Source organism: Mobula hypostoma, chromosome 15 (assembly GCF_963921235.1).
Source record: "Mobula hypostoma chromosome 15, sMobHyp1.1, whole genome shotgun sequence".
Classification (NCBI taxonomy): Eukaryota; Metazoa; Chordata; class Chondrichthyes; order Myliobatiformes; family Myliobatidae; genus Mobula; species Mobula hypostoma.
This window is the reverse complement of record NC_086111.1, coordinates 12031872-12057121: the sequence shown is the minus strand read 5'-3', so window position 1 is coordinate 12057121 and position 25250 is coordinate 12031872. Positions and strand designations below refer to the sequence as shown.

Below are 25250 nucleotides of genomic sequence, written 5' to 3'. Positions count from 1 at the left end.
GAATTGGATTTTTTCCTCAAACACAGGCCGACTCTTAGCCAGAGATTGTCCTCCCAAACCTCAATGCTGCAGCCAATGGGACAGTACCCCAACAAATATACTCGGAGTCCCACCGAAGAACTTATGCATTTGAGTTTGACTCTCATTCTTCTAATCTCATGTGAGCATTGACCTGGTGTACTCAAAGAGCAGCTCGTTCATCCCAGAATTTGCTAGTGAATTTACTCCACTGATATTTGCAACCCCACCAATGTGTTATACACCCCAATTCTGCTTCTCATCCATTCATCCATCTTCAATCAATTCAGGTTTCTATCTCCCATTCCACCGTTTTCCCACACTGCCGTACAAGCAAGTACTCTTTCACTGGGACTGTTTTATCCTTGCTTTCCCATCTCACTAGTCAAGGGGTCACAAATCATCTGGTCCTTAATTAGTCCAACAGGCACAGGCTGTCGGCCACAGGCTGTAAATTACAGCCAGATTGACAGACATAGGTAATAAATTACAGCTGAACTGAAAGGGTGAAATCACAGCTGGTTTAACAGGAACAGACTATGAAGCATACCTCAGCTGGACTGACGGGCACACTGAAAATAATTTCTTCATCTGAAATGAAACCACCTAAGTTTGGGTGAGCAGATTTGTCCTGCACTGAATTGTATCATGGAATGCTCCCTTACCTTAGGTACTCCACCTGTGATGTTGCTACACATGGCTGTTGGTGAGACACATCTGTGCTCAGGGACACACCAGTGACATGACCAATTGCTCTGCAGGCAACTTCCACATCTGAAAAACCAGGAACACACTCATAAAGCAGAGAAATAACAGGTCACATCCTCACGGGGAATAGCAGACAGATTCCCAGTCACATATTCAAATTGAATTAACCAGGAGAATTGATTGTGTAAAAAAAAACACATCAAATTCGCCCCTTACACTATCTGACTGCAATTTTCATCATAGCTTTGATCAGAAAGCTTTTCCCTATTTTTTTGGTTGTATCCTCAGAATGGACTGCCCAGTCCTTTTTTTCCTTTTTTTTGTATAGTGTAGTGGGGCTCTTTTATTTCTTCATTTAAAATTCAAAGTCTTTTTTCTTTCCTCTTCATGGACTGATAAGAGGAGAATTGGTGTTTTCTTTTTTATTATATATTATATACTAGCTTAACACTACGTATGATTTTGATAATGTCTATTTCAATCTCTGTTTGTATTGTTATTGATATATGTATTTGAGCTAATTCTCCTCTTGTTTGTATTTATGTTCCTTTTAAATCAATAAAAAGATTGATAAAGAAAGAAGTTTTCATCATAGCACACCATACTGACACATACCTCATCGCTGCTGACCACACACACACAGACACACATACATATACACACACACACACACACACACACAATGTTTACACATCCCGTCAAACTTTGACTCGTGTTCAGTGAATGAAGGAAACTTTAATCCTGGCTCAACAATTGGAAATGATTCAATTTCTCCCTGGGTTTAGTGATTGAAGGATTCTCATTTTCTCTGTGGATCAGGAAGAGGGATGAGGTCCTGAAGTGTGAGTTTCGGGAACTAGGCAGCAGGCCTCAAGGGTGGCGTTCTCAGGATTGCTGCCAGTGCTACGTGACAGTGATGGTAAGAATTGGAGGAGATGACAGTTGAATGTGTGGCTGAGGAGTTGGTGCAGGGAGCAGGGTGGGACCTGTACAGATTGGATGGGTTGCACCTGAGCTAGAGGGGGAGCAATATCCTTGCAGGTAGGTTTGCTGGCATGGTTTGGGAGGGTTTAAGCTAATTTGCAAGGGGGATGGGACCCAGAGCAATAGAGCAGTGAAAGAAGTGCATGGAGTAAAGCCAGATCTAACATATAGAGAGGCTTTGAGGAAAGAGAAGCAGAATAAACGGTGTAAAGACAGTAAGGTAGAAGGGCTAAAGTGTGTGTACCTCAATGCAAGAAGCATCAGGAACAAAGGTGATGAACTGAGAGCTTGGATACATACATGGAATTATGATGTAGTGGCCATTACAGAGACTTGGCTGGCACCAGGGCAGGAATGGATTCTCAATATTCCTGGATTTCAGTGCTTTAAAAGGGATAGAGAGGGGGGACAAAGGGGAGGAGGGGTGGCGTTACTGGTCAGGGATACTATTACAGCTACAGAAAAGGTGGGTAGTGTAGCAGGATCCTCTTTTGAGTCAGTATGGGTGGAAGTCAGGAACAGGAAGGGAGCAGTTACTCTACTGGGGGTATTCTATAGGCCCCCTGGTAGCAGCAGAGATACCAAGGAGCAGACTGGGAAGCAGATTTTGGAAAGGTGCAAAAATAACAGGGTTGTTATCATGGGTGATTTTAACTTCCCTAATATTGATTGGCACCTGATTAGTTCCAAGGGTTTAGATGGGGCAGAGTTTGTTAAGTGCACCCAGGGTGGGTTCCTGTCACAGTATGTTGACAGGCCGACTGCGGTAATGCCATACTAGATCTAGTACTAGGTAATGAACCGGGTCAGGTCACAGATCTCTCAGTGTGTGAGCATCTGGGGGACAGTGACCACTGCTCCCTGGCCTTTAGCATTATCATGGAAAAGGACAGGATCAGAGAGGACAGGAAAATTTTTAATTGGGGAAGGGCAAATTATGAGGCTACATGGCTAGAACTTGCAGGTGTGAATTGGGATGATGTTTTTGCAGGGAAATGTACTATGGACATGTGGTCAATGTTTAGAGATCTCTAGCAGGATGTTAGGGATAAATTTGTCCCGGTGAGGAAGATAAAGAATGGTAGGCTGAACGAACCATGGGTGACAAGTGAGGTGGAAAATCTAGTCAGGTGGAAGAAGGCAGTATACATGAGGTTTAGGAAGCAAGGTTCAGATGGCTTTATTGAGGAATATAGGGAAGCAAGAAAGGAGCTTAAGAAGGGGCTGAGAAAAGCAAGAAGGGGGCATGAGAAGGCTTTGGTGAGTAGGGTAAAGGAAAACCCCAAGGAATTCTTCAATTATGTGAAGAACAAAAGGATGACAGGAGTGAAGGTAGGACCGATTAGAGATAAAGGCGGGAAGATGTGCCTGGAGGCTGTGGAAGTGAGCGAGGTCCTCAATGAATATTTCTCTTCGGTATTCACCAATGAGAGGGAACTTGATGACAGTGAGAACCATATGAGTGAGGTTGATGTTCTGGAGCATGTTGATATTAAGGGAGAAGAGGTGTTGGAGTTGTTAAAATACATTAGGACGGATAAGTCCCCGGGGCCTGACAGAATATTCCCCAGGCTGCCCCACGAGGCGAGGGAAGAGATTGCTGAGCCTCTGGCTAGGATCTTTATGTCCTCATTGTCCACAGGAATGGTACCGGAGGATTGGAGGGAGGCGAATGTTGTCCCCTTGTTCAAAAAAGGTAGTAGGGATAGTCCGGGTAATTATAGACCAGTGAGTCTTACGTCTGTGGTGGGAAAGCTGTTGGAAAAGATTCTTAGGGATAGGATCTATGGGCATTTAGAGAATCGTGGTCTGATCAGGGACAGTCAGCATGGCTTTGTGAAGGGCAGATCATGTCTAACAAGCCTGATAGAGTTCTTTGAGGAGGTGACCAGGCATATAGATGAGGGTAGCGCAGTGGATGTGATCTAAATGGATTTTAGAAAGGCATTTGACAAGGTTCCACACGGTATGCTTATTCAGAAAGTCAGAAGGCATGGGATCCAGGGAAGTTTGGCCAGGTGGATTCAGAATTGGCTTGTTTGCAGAAGGCAGAGGGTCAGGGTGGAGAGAGTACACTCAGATTGGAGGGTTTGACTAGTGGTGTCCCACAAGGATCGGTTCTGGGACCTCTAATTTTCGTGATTTTTATTAACGACCTGGTTGTGGGGGTAGAAGGGTGCGTTGGCAAGTTTGCATACGACACAAAGGTTGGTGGTGTTGTAGATAGTGTACAGGATTGTCAAAGATTGCAGAGAGACATTGATAGGATGCAGAAGTGGACTGAGAAGTGGCAGATGGAGTTCAACCGGAGAAGTGTGAGGTGGTACACTTTGGAAGGACAAACTCCAAGACAAAGTACAAAGTAAATGGCAGGATACTTGGTAGTGCGGAGGAGCAGGGGGATCTGGGGGTACATGTCCACAGATCTCTGAAAGTTGCCTCACAGGTAGATAGGGTAGTTAAGAAAGCTTATGAGGTGTTAGCTTTCATAAGTCGAGGGATAGAGTTTTAGAGTCGCGATGTAATGATGCAGCTCTATAAAACTCTGGTTAGGCCACACTTGGAGTACTGTGTCCAGTTCTGTTCACCTCACTATAGGAAGAATGTGGAAGCACTGGAAAGGGTACAGAGGAGATTTACCAGGATGCTGCCTGGTTTCAAGAGTATGGATTATGATCAGAGATTAAGGGAGCTAGGGCTTTACTCTTTGGAGAGAAGAAGGATGACAGGAGACATGATAGAGGTGTACAAGATAATAAGAGGAATAGATAGAGTAGATAGCCAGCGCCTCTTCCCCAGGGCACCACTGCTCAATACAAGAGGACATGGCTTTAAGGTAAGGGATGGGAAGTTCAAGGGGGATATTAGAGGAAGGTTTTTTTACTCAGAGAGTGGTTGGTGCATGGAATGCACTGCCTGAGTCAGTGGTGGAGGCAGATACACTAGTGAAATTTAAGAGACTACTAGACAGGTATATGGTGGAATTTAAGGTGGGGGGTTATCTAGGAGGCAGGGTTTGAGGGTCGGTACAACATTGTGGGCTGAAGGGCCTGTAATGTGCTGTACTATTCTATATCTATATCTATATCACTGACTTTCTCTGGGAATCAGTGATTGGGGTATTTTCACTCTTTTTGGGAATCAATGATTGGAGGATTCTCACTCACTCCAGCAGATGCCGGAAATCCAGAGTAATACACACAAAATGCTGGAGGAACTCAGCAGGTCAAGCAGCATGTATGAATAGAGTCAACATTTCAGGCTAAGACCATTCACTAATAGGAAAGATGCCATTAAGCAGTGGAGATTTACGAGGACTGAGAAGGACTGATGTACAGAGGGATCTGAGGTACAAATTCATCGCTTCCTGAAAGTGGCAATATGTGCAAAAAGTGATGAAAAGGGTGGGAAAAATGAGTTTGGACATTTGGCAAATTTCTCCAGATGTACTCTGAAGAGCATTCTGAGTGGTTGTATCACCACCTGATAGAGAGGATCCAATGCATAAAGGGCTGCAGAGGATTGTAGACTCTGCCAGCTCCATCATGGGCACAAGCCTCTCCACTATTGAGGACATCTTCAAAAGATGGTGCCTCAGGATGGTGGCATCCATCATTAAGGACCCTCGCTATCAGGGACATATTTTTTAAGTTATAATAGTAATGTTTTATGTTGTGACGAAAAAAACCAAGTTATCAGAAGATTGATACTGATGAGAGAGATAAGGGAGACAATGGAGAAGCACTCAAAATGTTAATGAGAGAGGAGAGAGAGGTAACGGAAAAGAAACACAATTAAGAGTATTGACAGACCGGTTGCTTTGAACCTGAACTGTTTGAAGTCTGATGGACAGGCGATACCCCAGCAGGGGGATAAAAAGAACAGGTTCGCAAAGGCACGACAGACACCACGAGATCACGAGATAACGAGACCCTGGAAAAGCGGTGTGCCCCCACAAGTCAGTGGGAGTTTGGATGTCTGGTCGCGGGACCGACCATAGACGCACTGTGAAAAGGTACGATCGGCAGGAACCTGGTGTGTGTGTCCGCCCTTGCCTGGGTGCCGGGTTCACCGCAGAAGAACGATCGTATCTGGAACGGAGGGGTCACAGTCAGTGACCTCAGAAGACATTAAAAGGGCTCGCCCGAAAGCTAACTGCGAGGAACATCAAAGGTCTGTTTGAATCGAAATTTGCATTCACTCTCTCTCTCTCCAACGGCACAACAGCGATTACTGCGAACTGTACTAAGCTGAACTGAACTCTGCATCACTTGAGACTGATCATCTTACCCCTAGACTGCGATAGAGCTTGTTTGATTCTTATTACCCTAGTTCTGTGTACATGTGTGTTTTATCATTGCTAACCTGTTGCATTTATATTCTTACGATTAGAGTACTGTGTTACTTATTTCTTTAATAAAACTTTCTTAGTTCCAGTAATCCAGACTCCAACTAAGTGGTCCATTTCTGCTGGTTTGGCAACCCAGTTACGGGGTATGTAACAATGTCTTGCACTATATCGCTGAACAAAGCAACAAATTTAATGACATATGTCAGTGATAGTAAAACTGATGCTGATTCAGCTTGCTTTTTTTGATCAGCTTGATTTCTTTGATACAGTATTGCAGCTCTGTAAGACTTGCAAGGTCATATTTGGAGTATTATTTGCAACTCTGATCTCCACATTATAGAAAGGATGTGGAAGCTCTGGAGAGGGTGCACAAGAGGTTCACTGGGATGTTGGTGGAACTGGAGAGTATCCGATGTATTGGAAAAAATTGGATTGTTTTCTCTGGACACCAGAGTCTGAAGGGAGACCTGAGAGAATTACAGAAAATTATGAGGGACAAAGATTGGGTGATAGAATCTTTTTCCCCAAGTGGAAATGTGAAATGCTAAAGGGCAGATGTTTAAGGTGAGTAGGGTAAGCTTAAGGAGATTTACCAGGCAGGTGTTCTTCTTTTATTTACGCAGAGAACAGAACTTGCTCCCAAGGGCAGTGGCTGATGCAGTTACAATAACAATCTTTGGAAGACATCTAGACAGGCACATAAACATGCAGGGAGTGGAGGGAAATAGATCTTGTGCTGGCAGATAGAAGTGAGTTTAATTTGGTGTCATGGTTGGAGCAAACATGGTGGGTCAAAGGGCCTGCTTCAGTGGGGTCAATGTTTTGGAATTCCCCCTTTCCCTGGGCTAAATGATGGAGACTGTCACCCTTCCCAGATCAATGATCGGAAGATTCTACTTTTTCCTGAGATTCAGAACACGAGGAGAAGCAGGAATGAAAACAATGGGTTACTTACGCTGTGTTTGCATGAACCTTTCCCGTTCTGTCACATTCATAGAAGGTCAAATTCCCAGCCACAATTGATCGATTCCCCACCTTGACTGCAACTGTTACAATGGCATGATCTAAGTATTAAATAAGTAGATTTAGATAGGGCAGTGCTCCATATTAATCTTTAAAAGACAGTTTTAACCTGGACACAGTGTGATCTCAGTATTAATAGCTATGTTATTAAGGCCTCTATCCGAATTCAAAGTAAACAAGGCTGATGTACAATGTTAATGTCAATAACCGGGCACTAATTACCTGGCCCTGATAAGCTCTACCTTCAGTTGCTGAGAAACTATGTAGGTCCTGATTGTGATCCTCCAGACACCTGTAACTTCAGCAGTGATGCCCACTGATTGCAAACAAATGTATTTATATATGGAGTAACGACAGGACTGTTGACAGCTTAATATTGGCAGTGGAGAAAGTTCTCAGGCAATTATCAGGCATAGAACTTGCAGTCACTTGGACAAGCATGGATGTATTTAAGAAATCAGACATAGATTTATTAAAGGCAAAGCTTCTCGAACAAACTTGGCTGCAGAAGTTTTTGATTAAGGGGCTAACATCTCTCTGACCTTTGGGCTGGGCTCAGGATTGCTGGGGCAGGCACTGATAGGGTGGTGGGCAGATATAAAATGAAAAAGAACAGTGCATAAACTGAGCGATTGAAGGGCTGGATTGAACTGGCTGTGGTGCTGAATGAAATGGCAATGAGAGCCTGAACAAGGCTGCTGGCAAGCCAAGAAACACTGAAAAAGCAGCAGAATAAATTTTAAAAATACAACTCAGCTTCAAACTGGTGTCTGTGTAATAATAAAGAGTATATCTCTCCTGCATTTCTGTTGGTCAACATCAGCTCTGTGTTGTCCATTCATCAACAAGAAGGGGCAGGCTCCCACAGAATCAGCTGGTCTCTCTGCATACCTTGGTCCAACAGGAATGCTGGGTATTTGTTCTTCTGCAGGAAAGGACAGTACACTATCTGTGATGAGTGTGACACATTTTTAATTATGGTGACTGGGGTCTTCTCCACATTAATATAAACACAGTAAACGTCCCTGCCCATCAGCTGTGGCACATGTCCATTGATGGTGATTTCAATGTCCTGTAACAAAATAAAGACAGCTTTCAACAAAGTGGACCACTCAGAAACAACTAGAATTGATTTCATATTTTTTACATCAGGAACCTAATGAGAACTTAACGCACAAAACTTCATTTGGAGCAGAGGCTGAGATATGAGGGTTTGGTTCATTACTCTCATTAATTCTTTTATGGTTATTATGGATTGATTGAGTATGCCCACAAGTAAATGAATCTCAGTGTTGTACATGGTGACATATATGTACTTCAAACTTGAACTTGGATAAAAGCTGAACATTTCATGGACTATATCACAAAAGGGAAAAGGAAAGAAGAAAATTTCAAAGCTTTGGCAAAAAGTTGAAGACACACTCATCAATTGTGGAACAAAAGAAATCAAAAATTTCTTGCAGGATGCTCTGCCTGAGAAGGATACAGAGACAGAGAGTCAAAGAGACATAGAATACTACAGCACAGAAACAGGCCCTTTGGCCCAGTTAGTCCATGTTGAACCATTACTCTGCCTAGTTCCATCAATTTGTACCCTGCACTTGTTTGGGAATCTGCACTAGACAGGGGGTGGTTGGTGGAGATGGAAGAGCAGACTAGGCAGTTAAGATGGTTATGATCGGCTAAAATGGAAGGGGAGTGCTATACGTACTCTAACACCATGCTTGGATTAGAAGACACAATGTTGCTGGAGCAGGAGTGCTTCCTTTGAGGTGCAGGGCGAACACAATAGTGCGGGTTCAGTTACAAATGCAGTATTGCAGTATCAACATTACCTATTTACCACTAATCACATTCACTACTTTACATTTGTTGGCGCCCACCAAGGTCTCACATAAATCTATCCTTTAAATGTAATGAGAGGACATTCAGCCACTGACATTAGGAGTCAGAACAACTAGCTCTGTGGATGGTACAGTACCTTTTGGGGAACACTGCTGACGTCGATTTTCGATGGGGTAATTGTCATGTTTGGGCACTCAGATATTCCAGAGTTGAGGCTAACCCAGAAAGAAGGCTTATTGGAATTGGCACAGCCCTGTTGTAGAGAGCAACTGGGAAGGAAAAAGTCATCATGTGGATCATACACAGGCAGCTCGAAGACTAGACACAGCACAGACTGAGACATGTGCAAACTACTTGAAGACTATACATAGCACATTGAGTTGTACACAAGATACTTAAACACTATATGCAGCAGACTGAAGCATACACAGGTCAAAAACTAAACACCAGCGAGATTAAGACATAAACAGGCAGCTCAAATGCTATATACATGCCAGATTGAGACAAACACAAACCACTAAAATACAATATACAACACAAACAACTCAAAAACTATACACAGCACAGGTTAAGACATACACAACTTTTGAAATGTGTTCCTTCTTTATGAACTGCGTAATTCCCCCACTCCCCCACCAGAGTGACCTAAGCTCTTGAAAATAGTTCATCTGTTTCCTGAACTTCCTCTTCTATCCCTTTTCTCCCTGGACAGAGCAAGAACAGAGGGCCCCTGCTCCTTATCTTCCAGACTCTACATTCCGTGGATCATCTTTCAAAATTTCCTTTCAGCTCCAACAAGATTCTAGCAAAGATCACATTTTACCCACCCCTTCCATTTCATATCATGGCCATTTTAACTCCCTGGTCTGCTTTTCCATCTCCACCAACCACCCCCTTTAGACCATAAGACATAGCAGCAGTATTAGGCCAGTCAGCCCACCGAGTCTGCTCCGTCATTTCATCATGGCTAATCTCAAATCCCACTCAACCTCATACATCTGCCTTCTTGCCATATCCTTCAAGGCCCTGACCAATCAGGAAACTATCAATTTCCACTTTAAATATACCCACAGACTTTGCCTCCACAGCAGTCTGTGGCAGAGCATTCCACAGATTCACTACTGTCTGGCTAAAAAAATTTCTCCTTACCTCTGTTCTAAAAGGTCGTCCCTCAATTTTGAGGCTGTGTCCTCTGGTTTTGCACACCCCCACCAAAGGAAACATCCTCTCCACATCCACCTTGTCTAGTTCTTTCAACGTTTGGTAGGTTTCAAACACAGTGTTGCAGATCAGCATTACCTCTTTACCACTGACCACATTCACTAATTCTCCCGCATTCTTCTAAATTCCAGTGAGTACAATCTCAAAGCTGCCAAATGCTCTTCATCTGTTAACCCCTTCATTCCCAGAATCAAACTCGTGAACCTCCTCCGGACTCTCTCCAGTGACAACACATCCTGTCTGAAATAAGGGGCCCAAAACGGTTGACAACACATTGGAGTGCAGCTTGACAGTTGTCTTAATGTGGAGGTTTTATATTTCCTTGCTTTTATATTCTATTCCCCTTGAAATAAATGCCAACGTTTGCATTTGCCTTCTTTACCACAGACTCAACCTGTAAATTAACTTTCTGGAAGTCTTGCACGGGGACTCCCAAATCCTTTTGCACCTCTGATGTTCAAATTTTCTCCCCATTTAGGTAATAGTCCACACTATTGGTCCTTTTACCAAAATGTATTATCATACATTTCCCAACACTGTATTCCATCTGCCACTTTTTTGCTCATTCTTCCAACTTGTCTAAGTCCTGTTGCAATCACATTGATTCCTCAGCACTACCTACCCCTCCACCTATCTTTGTATCATCTGCAAGCTTTGCCACGAAGCTATCAATTCCATTACTTAAATCATTGACAAACAATGTGAAAAGTTACAGTCCTAATACTGACCCCTGAGGAATACCACTAGTCACTGGCAGTCAACTAGAAACAGCCCCCTTTATTCCCACTCACTGCCTCCTGCCTGTCAGCCATTCTTCTATCCATGCTAGTATATTTCCATAGGACTTTGTTGTTCAGTAGGCTCATATGTGGCACCTTATCAAAAGCCTTCTGAAAATCCAAGTAAATGATATCCACTGCTATGGTTGCCTCCTTTGTCCACCCTGCTGGTTACTTCCTCGAAGACCTCTAACAGATTTGTCAGGCAAGATTTCCCTTCACAGAAACCATGCTGACTTTGACTTATTTTATCATTAGTTTTCAAGTACACTGAAACCTCATCCTTATTAATAAACTCCAACACATTCCCAACCTCTGAGGTCAGGCTAACTGCACTATAATTTCCTTTCTTTTGCTTTCCTCCCTTCTTAAAGAGTGGAGTGACATTTGCAATTTCCCAGTCTTCTGACACTATGCCAGAATCAAGTGATTCTTGAAAAATCATGACCAATGAATCAGTCATCTCTTCAGCTGCCTCTCTCAAGACTCTGGGTCCATCTGGTTCAGGTGACTTATCTACCTAAAGTCCTTTCAGTTTGCCTAGCACTTTTTCCTTTGTAATAGCAATGGCACTCACTCCTTCTACTTGACACTCACGGACCTCTGGCACAGAGCTAGTGTCTTCCATAGTAAAGACTGAAGCAAAGCACTTATGTTCATCTGCTATTTCTTTGTCCCCCAATTACTACCTCACCAGCATCATTTTCCAGTTCTTTTCCATTTTGCAGTTTCTTAACTCCACCCACAAAGTTTCAACATTCTCTGACCCTATGTCATCTCTTTCTAAAGATGTAATTCCATCTCTTACCAACAGAGCTACAACATCGTCTATGCCTTCCTGCCTGTCTTCTCGATACAAAACATATCCTTTGATGTTAACCTCCCACCTATGGCCTTCTTTCAGCCACGACTTCCCCGAGCAAGCACAGGAGGTGCAATGCTCATCCTTTAACCCATTTATCAAGCCAGCTCTGGGACTTGTGGCAATAGAGGGAGAGTTTAAAAGAGGCAAATCTCAGTGATTTTAAGAAATTCTTGGGGTATCGCTCAGTGAGATCATAGGGGTAGAACTGAGAAACAAGAACGGGAGGATCGTTCTTGTGGCATTGCATTATAAATCTTCCAACAGATGACAGGAACTTGAGGAGTGGGTGTGCAGAGAAATAGCTCATAGCTGTAAGAATAAGGTTGCAATAGTGGAAGAATTCAGTTTCCCTGATTTTGAATGGACCACCCAAAGTATTAAGGACATTGACAGGGTGGAACTTGTGAAATGTGTCAGGACAGATTCCCGAGTCTATATAGAGGGCCGTACTCAGGAGGGTACAGTACTGGACCTTCCCTTACGGAATGAGGCAAGGCAGCCAGGGACTGAATTGATTTTATTACTTACAGCCTTCATATACATGAGGAGTAGAAATCTTTACGTTACGTCTCCATCTAAATGTGGAATTTATAGTAATTTATAATAAATAGTATATACAACAGGACAGTTAATATAACATAGAAATACAATTGTATCACATGAATGAAACTGTCTTATGGCCTGGTGGAAGAAGCCGTCCCAGGGCCTGTTGGTCCTGGGTTTTATGATGCGGTACCAGTTCCCAGATGGTAGCAGCTGGAACAGTTTGTGGTTGGGGTGACTCAGGTTCCCAATGATCCTTCAGGCCCTTTTTACACACCGGTCTTTGTAAATGTCCTGAATAGTGGGAAGTTCACATCTACAGATCACTCTGCAGAGTCCTGCAATTGAGGGAAGTACAGTTCCCATATCAGGCAGTGATGTAGCCAGTCAGGATGTTCTCAGTTGCCTCTTTCACCACACAGCCAGTATGTACAGACCACATGAGATCCTCGGTGATGTGCATGCTGAGGAACTTAAAGCTGTTCATCCTCTCAACCCCGGATCCATTGATATAATTGCTCCTGTAGTCCACAACCAGCTCCTTGTTTTTGCGACACTGAGAGAGAGGTTGTTTTCTTGACACCACTGAGTCAGGGTGATGACTTCTTCTCTGCAGGCTACCTCAGTATTATTTGAGATCAGGCCAATCAATGTAGTACCATCAGCAAATTTAATTAGCAGACTGGAGTTGTGGGTGGCGACACAGTCATGGGTATACAGAGAGTAAGATGGGGGGGCTTAGGACACAGCCCTGACGGCTATGCTCTATAAGCATAACTCTATCAGTTTCAAGATAGTGATGGAGAAAGTGCCTGGTCCACAGGTTATGGTCCCAAACAAAGGCAGGGCTGATTTTTGGTGGCAATAAGACAGGATCTAGCAGTGGTTGATTGGGTGAGTCTACTTAAAAAGAAAGGAATGAATGGCTAGTGGGAGGCTTTCAAAAGTGAGATATCGAGGGTCCAAGGGAAGCATGTTCCTATTAGGGTGAAGGTTAAACCTGACAAATTTAGGGAACCGTAGCTGATGAGAGATATTGAGGCTCTGGTAGAGAAAATGAGAGTGTGTAGTAGGCCAGGGATGACAGAATTCCTTGATATACCTAAGAATATACAAGAGAGAAATCAGGAGGACAAAGTGAGATATGTGTTGGATCTAGCAGGTGAGTTAAGGAAAATCCAAAGAGGTTTGATGGCGATATTAAGATTAAAAGGGTGGCTAGGGAGAGAGCAAATCCCCTTAGAGATCAGCAAGTCTACTTATCTCGAGCCACACATTTTGGCTGGGATATTTGACGAATATTTCTCCTCTGTGAGGAGAAAATCCTGATTGATCAAGAGATAAGGGAAACAAGTGAAGATGTTTTGGAGAGTATTCACACTACCATTTCCTCTGGCAGCACATCCAGATATCAGCAATTCTGTGAAAAAATTTATCCTTTCAGATTACTTTGAAAATTCTTTCTCACCTTAAACCTATGCTCTTGTTTTTTTTTACCTCTCTGCCATAGGAAAAGAATTCAAACTATCTATGCCTTTTATTTCTATTAGGTAACTCCTTGGTCTTCTCCACTCCAGGAGAAACAAGCACAGCCTATTCAATCTCTCCCCAAAACTGAACTGAACCAATCCAGGAAACATCCTGGTGATTCTCCTCTGCAATCTCTCTAGCACCAACACATCAACAGGTCTTTCACACAGTACATAACACAGTTTGCAGGAGGTAGACTGGACATTCGTACACTCTACACTGATCAGAACTTCCCCCAAGCTCCTACGTTATCCACAGCACATTAAACAAACACACACAGATCATTAATAAACTAGGCACATAACTCTTTGATAAGGCATTCACACAATATTCATAGCACTTCGTGAAATTGACAACTTGCTCTTCTCTGGTGACATTTTGGCTTGTATGCTTTAGTGATGATTGACATTCCTTTAATGAGGACTGATGCTTAACTACAACACTAGGCTAAGCTAAGGAGCTGGCTATAAATGGAGATAATGATGTGAAGCACATTTGATTGTATTCATGTGCCCCATGGATACACATACTCAGCATCACATAATTTGCAACAATTCCTTTCGGGTACTTTTACAAATACGTACAGCAATATTTCCTTCCTCCTCATTCTTCCTTAATCAGTTTCTGTCTGACTTCACATCCTTAATAAACAGTACAGAAATATCTAAAATTTTCTGTCAGTGCTTCTCTGAGTATTGGGGCAGAAGAGGGTGGCAAAACCTTTAAGACCCTCGTATGTAAACAGACAGTGAGACTGCAAACTGGGCATTTCCTGCATTCTCAGTTAGTTTAGTGTTCTTTACCTCATTGTTCCAGCAAAGACTTTTCTTCTTCTGTCTTCATTCATCTCTCTGTTTACACTTCAAGACATCAGCTGTGATTAACGAACTTTCACTTCTTACTATCATCATTTTGCTACATCTTCCTGTCACAGATATTTCTTTGCTCCCCCCATCTCTGCTCTTTTCCTTGCAATTGATTGCTTAGTTCAGATCAACGGTCATTGCCTTTAAATGGTGTTTCTGTTTCTGTCTCCTCACAGATACTGACTGATTTACTGAATGCCTCTGGTATTTCCCTTTTTTATTTCAGATATACAGTCTCTGTAGATTTGATTTCTTATAGATCCAGTTGCATTTCCATTGAGGTTTAGAATATGTTTAAAGGATAGAATGGCTATTTCCCTAAATTTACTATACCGGCTCTCCAAGGTGCACCATCCACAATGGGCATCATGTGCTCCCAAACACTCCTGGCAGGACTGGAACTGGTCACAAGAGGCTACTTTCACCCGACTGACCTGGTAAAAGCAAGAAAGGAAAGCTGAGGATTCAGTGGTTATAAATGGAAATAATGGATATAAATGGAAATAAGGGATATCCCAAGGGAATGTAATCACCAATCACCCAGTGAACAAGGCAATAACTAATGGGATATTCCCCAGGGAACCAGATTACCAGTGATTCACTGAACAGGAGAACTCACAAGAGAAGTAAAGCCTTCAACAATTGTTCTAGCGCGAGGTGATAGCTGGAGTCTATGAAGGTCCACTTGGTGCCGAACAGTGTGTTCCTGTGTCAACATGAGCCATGCCGAGCAAGAACAATTTCCAGCATAAGTGATTGAGAAAATTGATGAGGCATTGGGAGATAGACAGGGAGGGGATGATGCTCAATACAAGTGGGAGGGAATGAAGAGTTATGAAAGTCTATGTCTTTCAGTTAGATACTAACAATGAATAGCATTGTTTGCAGTTTTTGTATAAATCATCCAGACCTTTGCTGTATCTACAAAGGATTTTGCAGATTCAGCGAAGGGTCTGGATGCTTCATAAACAAAACAGCAGAGAGATGAGAGTGAATTGCAGAGAGCCATCTATGCAGCATTTAGAACATAGAACAGTACAACACTGGACAGACCATTTGACCCACAACATTGCAGCAATCTCATGGACAATTTATGCTAAATGTCCTCTTTCTGTGTATCATCCATATCCCTCCATTCCCTTCCTGTTCTCATGTCTACCTAAAAGCCTCTTAATCTCCACCAGTCCCTGGTAACTTATTTTCAGCACCTACCTGTCTCTCCATAAAATAAATCTTGCCTCTTGCATCACCTTTAAACTCCCCCACCCCAGAACCTTAAAAGCATGTCCTCTGGGGTTTGACATTTCTACCCTGGGGAAAAGATTCTCACTCTCTACCCTATCTTTACCTCTCATAATTTTAAAAATCTTTGTCTAGTCTCCCCTCAGCTTCTGATGCTCTGGAGAGACAAACCAAATTCAATGAAAAAAATCAATGAATGTTTCCTTACAGTTCATATCTCATAATCCAGACAGCATCTTGTAAACCAAGTCCGCAGAGCAGAGCAGACTTGATGGACCAAATGGTCTAATTCTGCTCCTATGTCTTACGATTATGGTCTAAATGGTCTAAATCTCTTCTGTATCATCTCCAAGGTATCCTAATACTTCCAATAATGGGGTGACCAGAAGTGCACACAATACTCCAAATGTGGTCTGACTAAAGTTTTATACGGCCGCAGAATGACATTCTTATCTTATACTTGACACTCCTATCAATGACCAATGAAGGCAAATATGCCATAAATTTTCTTTACCATCTTATTCACTTGCTTAGCTATTTTCAGTGAACTGTGGATCTGGACCTCAACATCACTCTATACCTCAGAGCTATTAAGGGGTCTACCATTAAATGTATACTTACTTTAATTTGACTTCCCAAAGTGTAATGCCTCACTTGCCTGGATTAAACTCCATCTGCCACTCTCTGCACAAATATGTAACTAATCTATATCCCAATTTATTCTTTGATAGTTTTTTTTACTCTGTACACAAACCCACCAATCTTCATGTCATCTATGAACTTGCTAATCTACCCATTTTCATCCAAATCATTGATATATACCAGAAACAGCAGATGTTCCAGCATGATTCTTGTGAAACACAACTGGTCATGAAACTCCAGCCAGAGTAACAGCCTTCCACCTCTACTCTCTGTCTTCTATAGGCAAGTCAGTTCCAAATTCACATTTGTAATTCACCCTGGATCCCATACATTTTTATCTTCTGAATCAACCTACCATAAGGGACCTTACCAGCTGCTTTACTAAAGTCCATTGCCTTGCCCTCATCAAGCTCCTTTGTCACCTCCTCAAAAAACTCCATTGTGATTGTAACGCATTACACATCCTACACAAAGCCATACTGACTACCCCTTTGCAGGCCATGCCTCCCCAAATGAGTTGAAATTCTATCCATCAGAATTATCACCAACAGCTTCCCTACACGAGGCTCACTGACCTATAATTACTTGGATTATTCCTATATCCTTTCTTGAACAAAGGTACAATATTTGCTACTCTGCTGTCCTCTGGGACCTTGACTGGTGCCAGTGAGGAGTCAGAGAGTTACAAGCACTGCAATTCAGAAACAGGTCCTTCAGCCCATTTAGATCATGCCGAACTGTTATTTTGCCTAGTCCCATCAACCAGCACCTAGATTATAGCCCTCCACATCTTTCCCATCCACGTACATATCCAAATTTCTCTTATATGTTGAAATCAAATCCACATCCATTACTTCCACTGGTAGTTCGTTCCACACTCTCATCACCCTCTGAGTGAGGAAGCTCCCCCTCAGGTACCTCTTAAATATTTTACCTTTCACCCTTAACCTATAACCTCTAGTTCTCACCCATTCTCAGTAGAAAAATGCCTGCTTGCATTTACCTTATCTATATCCCTCATCATTTTTGTACACCTCTATCAAATCTCCCCTCATCCTTCTATGCTCCAAGAAATAAAGTCCTAACCTATTCAACCTTTCCCTATAACTGAAGTTTTCAAGTCCTGGCAACATCTTTGTAAATTTTCTCATACTCTTTCAATCTTACTGATTTCTTTCTTGTAGGTAGGTGACTAGAATTGCACACAATGCTCTAAATTAGGCCTCACCAACATCTTATACAACTTCGACATAACATCTCAACTTCTGCATTCAATGCATTGATGTATGAAAGATCTTTGTCAAAGCCCCAGCAACCTCCTCACTTGCTCCTTTCAATATTCTGGAATATATATCATCAAGACTTGGGGACTTCCCTACATGGATGTTTTCAGAAGACCTAGCACTACCTCCTCCTCAATCTCAAAATGTCCCAGCATATTAGGAACGCGTAATCGGTTTTCACTATCTTCCAATTTCTTCTGCTTGGTAAATACCAATGCAAATTACTCACCGCTGCTGGTTGCAGTATGATTGGTGGGTTCAATTAACTTTGAAACTATTAACTGTTGAGTTTTTTTGTGACTGGCCATTCAATATTTACATAGTAGTTAAAGTGCACAGATAAATTAAGCCCGTTAGGTGAGAACAACTTGTTCCCAGGACCAGAAACTGGGAAAGACCAACCACTCATTGATTGTTCCCAGGCTGGTAAATGGCTGTTGGTTATTCATCACCTTAGTTTCCAAATGCATTGTTACTGACATCAGTGACACTAACCCAGCCAGCTATTGCCAGCTAGCAAATACTGACCTTTGTATCAGCCAGTGATTCTGATATGGCCAGAAAACAACACCTGCAGTTATGAATGCAATGCACGTGAACCCTCCTTCCTCTTTTAGCAACAACTTACAATAATTAGAGCATTTTGGTTGGTTTTACCACACAGGTAGAGGTAGACTTTAAATATTCACTCACCTGGTAAGTAGTCGTCACATACAAATAGTTCTCGTCCTCAGGGTCAAAGTGCATGATGTGATGGACTGCTTCCCCTGGGGCCACTGGAAGAACCTCTATCTTCGAGTTCTGCAGGTTCATCTGGAAGAGTGGAGTCCAAACATCAGGTGGGCACGAGCACTTATCTGCTTCTGCCCAGCCCCTGCCATCCCAGTGCAACAGGAAACACAAAGCATGGTGTCTACCATATCCATGCAGATTGAAAAGTTGCTTTGGGGCACTCGCCTGCTTTCATAGCCATTTTGAGCTCTGGATATTGGCCATATCTCCCAGCGATGCTGGTGTGTCCCTGGCTCTACTTGCACTGGTGTAAACCAAGGCTAATCCTTCCTGGATGTGCCCAAGTCTCACTGTGCTACTGAGTTCCCACCAGTTTCAGTGTGAGTCCAGTAGTGCCAAGGTGAGACAGGCAATGCCTCATGGTGCAAGTGTTATGATGAAAACTTCAGTAACGTGCGTTTAGTTGAAGGTCCCCAGGTGCATCACTGTGACCGAGGTATTCCTAAAGTGTTGTTACTGCTATGGGGAACTCTGCAGACACGTGTGTACTCCAAAGTGTTATGGGATAATAATCAGAGAATCTGCTTTTAAAGCTTAATTAAAGGATGACTATTGACCAAGACACAGCTTTCAACTCACATATTCCTCTCCAAATAAGTCCATAGGATACTTTACATAGAACATGCGAAATAGAACACTACAGCATGGAGCTGGCCCTTCAGCCTACAATGCTGTACCAACTTTTTAAAAACGTAAACACGAGGAATTCTGCAGATGCTGGAAATTCAAGCAACACATATCAAAGTTGCTGGTGAACGCAGCAGGCCAGGCAGCATCTCTAGGAAGCGGTACAGTCGACGTTTCGGGCCGAGACCCTTCATCAGGACGAACTGAAAGAATAAGAGATTTGAAAGTGGGAGGGGGAGGGGGAGATCCAAAATTATAGGAGAAGACAGGAGAGGGAGGGATGGAGCCAAGAGCTGGACAGGTGGTTGGCAAAAGGGATATGAGAAGATCATGGGACAGGAGGCCCAGGGAGAAAGAAAAGGGGGAGGGGGGAAAAACCCAGAGGATGAGCAAGGGGTATAATGAGAGGGACAGAGGGAGAAAAAGGAGAGAGCGAGAAAAGCAGGCAGAAGACCAGAGTGGGGTGTCCATGAAGAGAACGAGGATTGAAGATGGGAGAAGGGGTCATTGGTGGGGGTGAAAGGGTCCTTGCCGAAGAAGTAGGCACAGAGAAGGCGGAAGAAGAGTTCCGCGTCATGGTGAATGCAGAACTCGCTGAGGTGTAGGCGAAGGGGGACAAAGGTGAGACCCTTACTGAGGACAGAGCGTTCTGCCTCAGACAGTTGAAGGTCAGAGGGGATGGTAAAGACCCAGCATGGATGAGAGCTGGGATCAGATGGGGGAGGGGAGAGGCTGGGGGTGTCAGTACAAAGGGGAGGGTTGGGGTGAGAGGAAGATGGAGCCTCTGAGGGCCCAGGAGCTGATGGTGGGATCTGAGGCTCTCTCTCTCCTTTTTCTCCCTCTATCTCTCTCACTATACCCCTTGCCCATCCTCTGGGTTTTTCCCCCCTCCCCCTTGTCTTTCTCTCTGGGCCTCCTGTCCCATGATCCTCTCATATCCCTTTTGCCAATCACCTGTCCAGCTCTTGGCTCTATCCCTCCCCCTCCTGTCTTCTCCTATCATTTTGGATCTCCCCCTCCCCCTCTCAAATCTCTTACTAGCTCTTCTTTCAGTTAGTCCTGACGAAGGGTCTCAGCCCGAAACGTCGACTGTACCTCTTCCTAGAGATGCTGCCTGGCCTGCTGCGTTCACCAGCAACTTTGATGTGTGTTGCACCAACTTTTTAAACCTATTCTAAGATCTCTTCCCTCCTATTGTGCTCCATTTTTCATTTATCCTTGTGCATATTTAAGGGTTTCTTAAATATCGCTAATGTATCTGTCTCTACCATCACACCTTGTATTAAAAAAAACTTACCTCTGATATTCCCCAAACATGAAAAAATCTGCAGATGCTGGAAGTTCAAACAACATACACAAAATGCTGGTAGAACTCAGCAGGCCAAGCAGCATCTATAGGAAGAGGTACAGTCGATGTTTCGGGCTGAGACCCTTTGTCAGGAATAACTCAAAGAAGAGATAGTACAAGAGACTAACAGCATTTTGTGTGTGTTGGTCTGATATTCCCCCATTTCTTCTCTGGAAAAAGTCTCTGGCTAATCACTCCTTCTATGCCTCTTATCATCTTGTATGTCATCTATCAAATCAGCTATCACCCTTCTTTGCACAAAAGAGAAAAGCCCTAGCTCACTCAACCTATCTTCATAAGACAATGAGAGGATAAACTGCCCCAAATGAGGGTAGGCAAGCCTCAGTTTCACATCTGAACCATCAGGCAGACCTTCCGACAACTGTAGTTGTCCCACCGCGGTATAAGCTTTAACGCTTACAATCAGTACACTGAAACCAGGACCTACACCCAGCACTGGACCTGGAGGGCTAGTCCTGCCATTACACACACAGCTATCCACATAGTGCCAAATAATCTGGCTCCAGGGCTGTCTCTGGGTTTAGCAACCACTGCAACCTCAATCATATGCTCAGCATCTGTGGGCATTGAGGAAGTATGGGGGGGAGGGGGAGGGTGGTCAGTGCTGCTGACACACTGATTATCTACCATAAAAGTGGGAAAGAGGGCAACCAGCATAGTTGCAATCTCAGTAAATGACAGAAGTCGGTGTTATCTACTGAGGACAGCAGAGAGGCCAAGAAGACAGGGCACAAGTGACAGTGACCAACCTTCAGTAGACGGCCATTGGCTGTGCCTAGGAACACCACTGTGTAGTTATTCAGATTTGACACAGCCACTGCAGTCAAACCCTCCTTCTCCAGTCTGGGGACAGCTTTCAGTGGGTCCCTGATGGCCAGAGGGTGCTGTAGATGGGCAGCCCCACAATCCAGCTGTTTCGCGTGAAGCTGTAAACAGAGGAAAACAGTTAGTTCACCAATTCTGTCCCTCAGCCATAGCATCCCCACACACACACCCACCCCAGATACACAGCACACCCACACACCCCATCCCCAAACACACATACATCCTCACCCACCCACACACATCCCCAGACACATACATCCTCACCCACACACACACATCCCCAGACACACATACATCCTCACCCACCCCCACATCCCCAGACACATACATCCTCACCCACACATTCCCAGAGACACATACATCCTCACCCACCCCCACATCCCCAGACACACCATACACACCCACATCCCCACACATACATCCTCACCCACCCCCACATCACCAGACACACATACATCCTCACCCACCCCCACATCCCCAGACACACCATACACACCCACATCCCCACACAGACATCCTCACCCACACACATCCCCAGACACACTGTACACACCCACATCCCCAGACACACATACATCCTCACCCACCCCCACATCACCAGACACACATTCTCACCCACATCCCCAGACACACATGTCCTCACCCACACATACACACATCTCCAGACACACATACATCCTCACCTACACACACACACACATCCTCACCCACACACACACCCATATCCCCAGACACACATACAACCTCAACCACACACACACACACACTCCAGATACACAGCACACCCACACACCCCATCCCCAGGGGCCACATCCCCAGACACACATACAACCTCACCCCACCCACAAACATCCCCAGACACACGTACACACCCTCATCCCCAGACACACATACATACTCACCCACACACACACATCCCCAGACACACTTACACACCCACATCCCCAGACACACATACATCCTCACCCACCCCCACATCCCCAGACACACCATACACACCCACATCCCCACACATACATCCTCACCCACACACATCCCCACACACTGTACACACCCACATCCCCAGACACACATTCTCACCCACACATACACACATCTCCAGACACACATACATCCTCACCTACACACACACACATCCTCACCCACACACACACCCATATCCCCAGACACACATACAACCTCAACCACACACACACACACACACACACACCCACTCCAGATACACAGCACACCCACACACCCCATCCCCAGGGGCCACATCCCCAGACACACATACCTCACCCCACCCACACACATCCCCAGACACACGTACACACCCTCATCCCCAGACACACATACATACTCACCCACACACACACATCCCCAGACACACTTACACACCCACATCCCCAGACACACTTACATCCTCACCCACACACACACATCCCCAGACACACTTACACACCTACATACCCACACACATCCCCAGACACACTTACACACCCACATCCCCAGACACACCCACATCCCCAGACACACATACATCCTCACCCACACACACATCCCCAGACACACTTACACATCCACATCCCCAGGCAAACATACATCCTCACCCACACACACACAACCCCAGACACACTTACACACATGCATCCTCCCCCACACACACACATCCCCAGACACACTTACACACATGCATCCTCACCCACACACACATCCCCAGACACACTTACACCCACATCTCCAGACACACACATCTTCACCCACCCACACATCCCCAGACACACTCACACACACATCCCCAGACACACTTACACACCCATATCCCCAGACACATACATCCTCACCCACCCCCACATCCCCAGACACATATACATCCTCACCGACCCGACATCCCTAGACACAATAACACACATACATCCTCACCCACACACACATCCCCAGACAAACATACATCCTCACCCATACACACATCCCCAGACACACTTACACACCCACATCCCCAGACAAATATACATCCTCACCCATACACACACATCCCCAGACACACTTACACACATGCATCCTCACCCACACACACATCCCCAGACACACTTACACACCCACATCTCCAGACACACACATCCTCACCCACCCACACACATCCCCAGACACACTCACACACACATCCCCAGACACACTTACACACCCACATCCCCAGACACACTTACATCCTCACCGACCTGACGTCCCCAGACACACTGACACACATACATCCTCACCTACACACACATCCCCAGACAAACACACATCCTCACCCACCCCCACATCCCCAGACACACCGTACACACCCACATCCCCAGACACACTCACACACACACATCCCCAGACAAACATACATCCTCACCCATACACACATCCCCAGACACACTTACACACCCACATCCCCAGACAAATATACATCCTCACCCATACACACATCCCCAGACACTTACACACATGCATCCTCACCCACACACACATCACCAGACACACTTACACACCCACATCTCCAGACACACACATCCTCACCCACCCACACACATCCCCAGACACACTCACACACCCACATCTCCAAACACACATCCAATCATATTCCCACCCATATGCCCACACACACCACCACACCCATTTCCCAAGATACAGACACATCCCTAGACACGCCCACACCTTCTGGCATACCCCTATCTCCACATCCACATCCTTAGACACACCCACCACTAGAATGAGGTGCACACAACCCCCTAGGTGCCACACACTCACATCAGGCTGTTGAAACAAAGACCCACATCCGACCCAGAGCCCACACTTATCTAAGGTGGCCACCTTCATTTACAACTGCATGACCTGATGACGTTATTTGTTACCATGATCTTTCCACTTTCAAACAGTTGCCAATTCATGTGAGTGTGCCCTGGGTAACTGAACTCAAGATGGTATCTGGGCCACTCTCTAAAGTTTATTACTGTGAAAATAGGTGTCCATAACATCCAAGGGTTCTAGTAAATACTAGAACCTCGTCTGAAAGTAGTGTCTCACCCTCATTCCTAACTCACCAAGCATGGAGCAGCCACATGCATCATAGCAATGGGTCACAGTGCTTAGACTCAGCACATTCATTCTAATGTACACAGACACACCCACACATCTCCAACCCTGGATGCAGTCTTATATGATGAGACGCCTAACTACCCATTCTCTCATAAGTGCTTAGCTAGTATGCGAAGAGGCACAAAGTGAATGCTGAGCACTGGGAACATTATTCAGAAGCTGAAGGCTTCTCAAGCAAGCTTGCAATGTAGACAACGGTTAAAGAAAGAATCAACACCTATGAAAGGATAGCCAGACCAACATTCTGCAAGCTGTCCACATTTAAGAGCATTATACAGAGAGGAATCAGTCTGCACTGATGTCACAGACAGACAGAGGAAGTTGTCTGCACTAAACAGTGTTACATAGAGAGGGGAATCTGTCTGCACTGAACAGAGAATCTTGGACAGACGAAGCTGTCTTCACTGAACAGTGTTACAGAGAGAGAGGAAACTGCACTGTACAGTGTTACACAGAGGAAACTGTCTGCACAGAACTGTGTTACACAGAGAGAGGAAGCTGTCTGTGCTCAACAGTGTCACACAGAGGAAATGCTCACACGATTGAACAGCGTTTCTCCGAGAGAGGAAGCTGTCTGCATTCACTTGTCTGCTTGCTGACAGCTTGCTGTCTCTCTGTAATGCTGTTTT

At 44.5% G+C, this 25250-nt stretch overlaps 1 protein-coding gene across 1 annotated transcript in view; it reads right to left on the bottom strand.

Moving 5' to 3' along the window:
• Positions 1 to 25250, bottom strand: part of plxnd1 (plexin D1) — a 164214-nt gene that overhangs the window by 117508 nt on the left and 21456 nt on the right. The window contains exons 2-8 of the mRNA XM_063067742.1: positions 21438 to 21614; positions 18594 to 18713; positions 15067 to 15167; positions 9066 to 9198; positions 7976 to 8156; positions 7017 to 7125; positions 684 to 792 (exon numbers count right to left, since the gene is read on the bottom strand). Coding sequence (XP_062923812.1) covers positions 684 to 792; positions 7017 to 7125; positions 7976 to 8156; positions 9066 to 9198; positions 15067 to 15167; positions 18594 to 18713; positions 21438 to 21614 — 930 coding nt within the window. The remainder of the gene's footprint in view (positions 1 to 683; positions 793 to 7016; positions 7126 to 7975; positions 8157 to 9065; positions 9199 to 15066; positions 15168 to 18593; positions 18714 to 21437; positions 21615 to 25250) is intronic.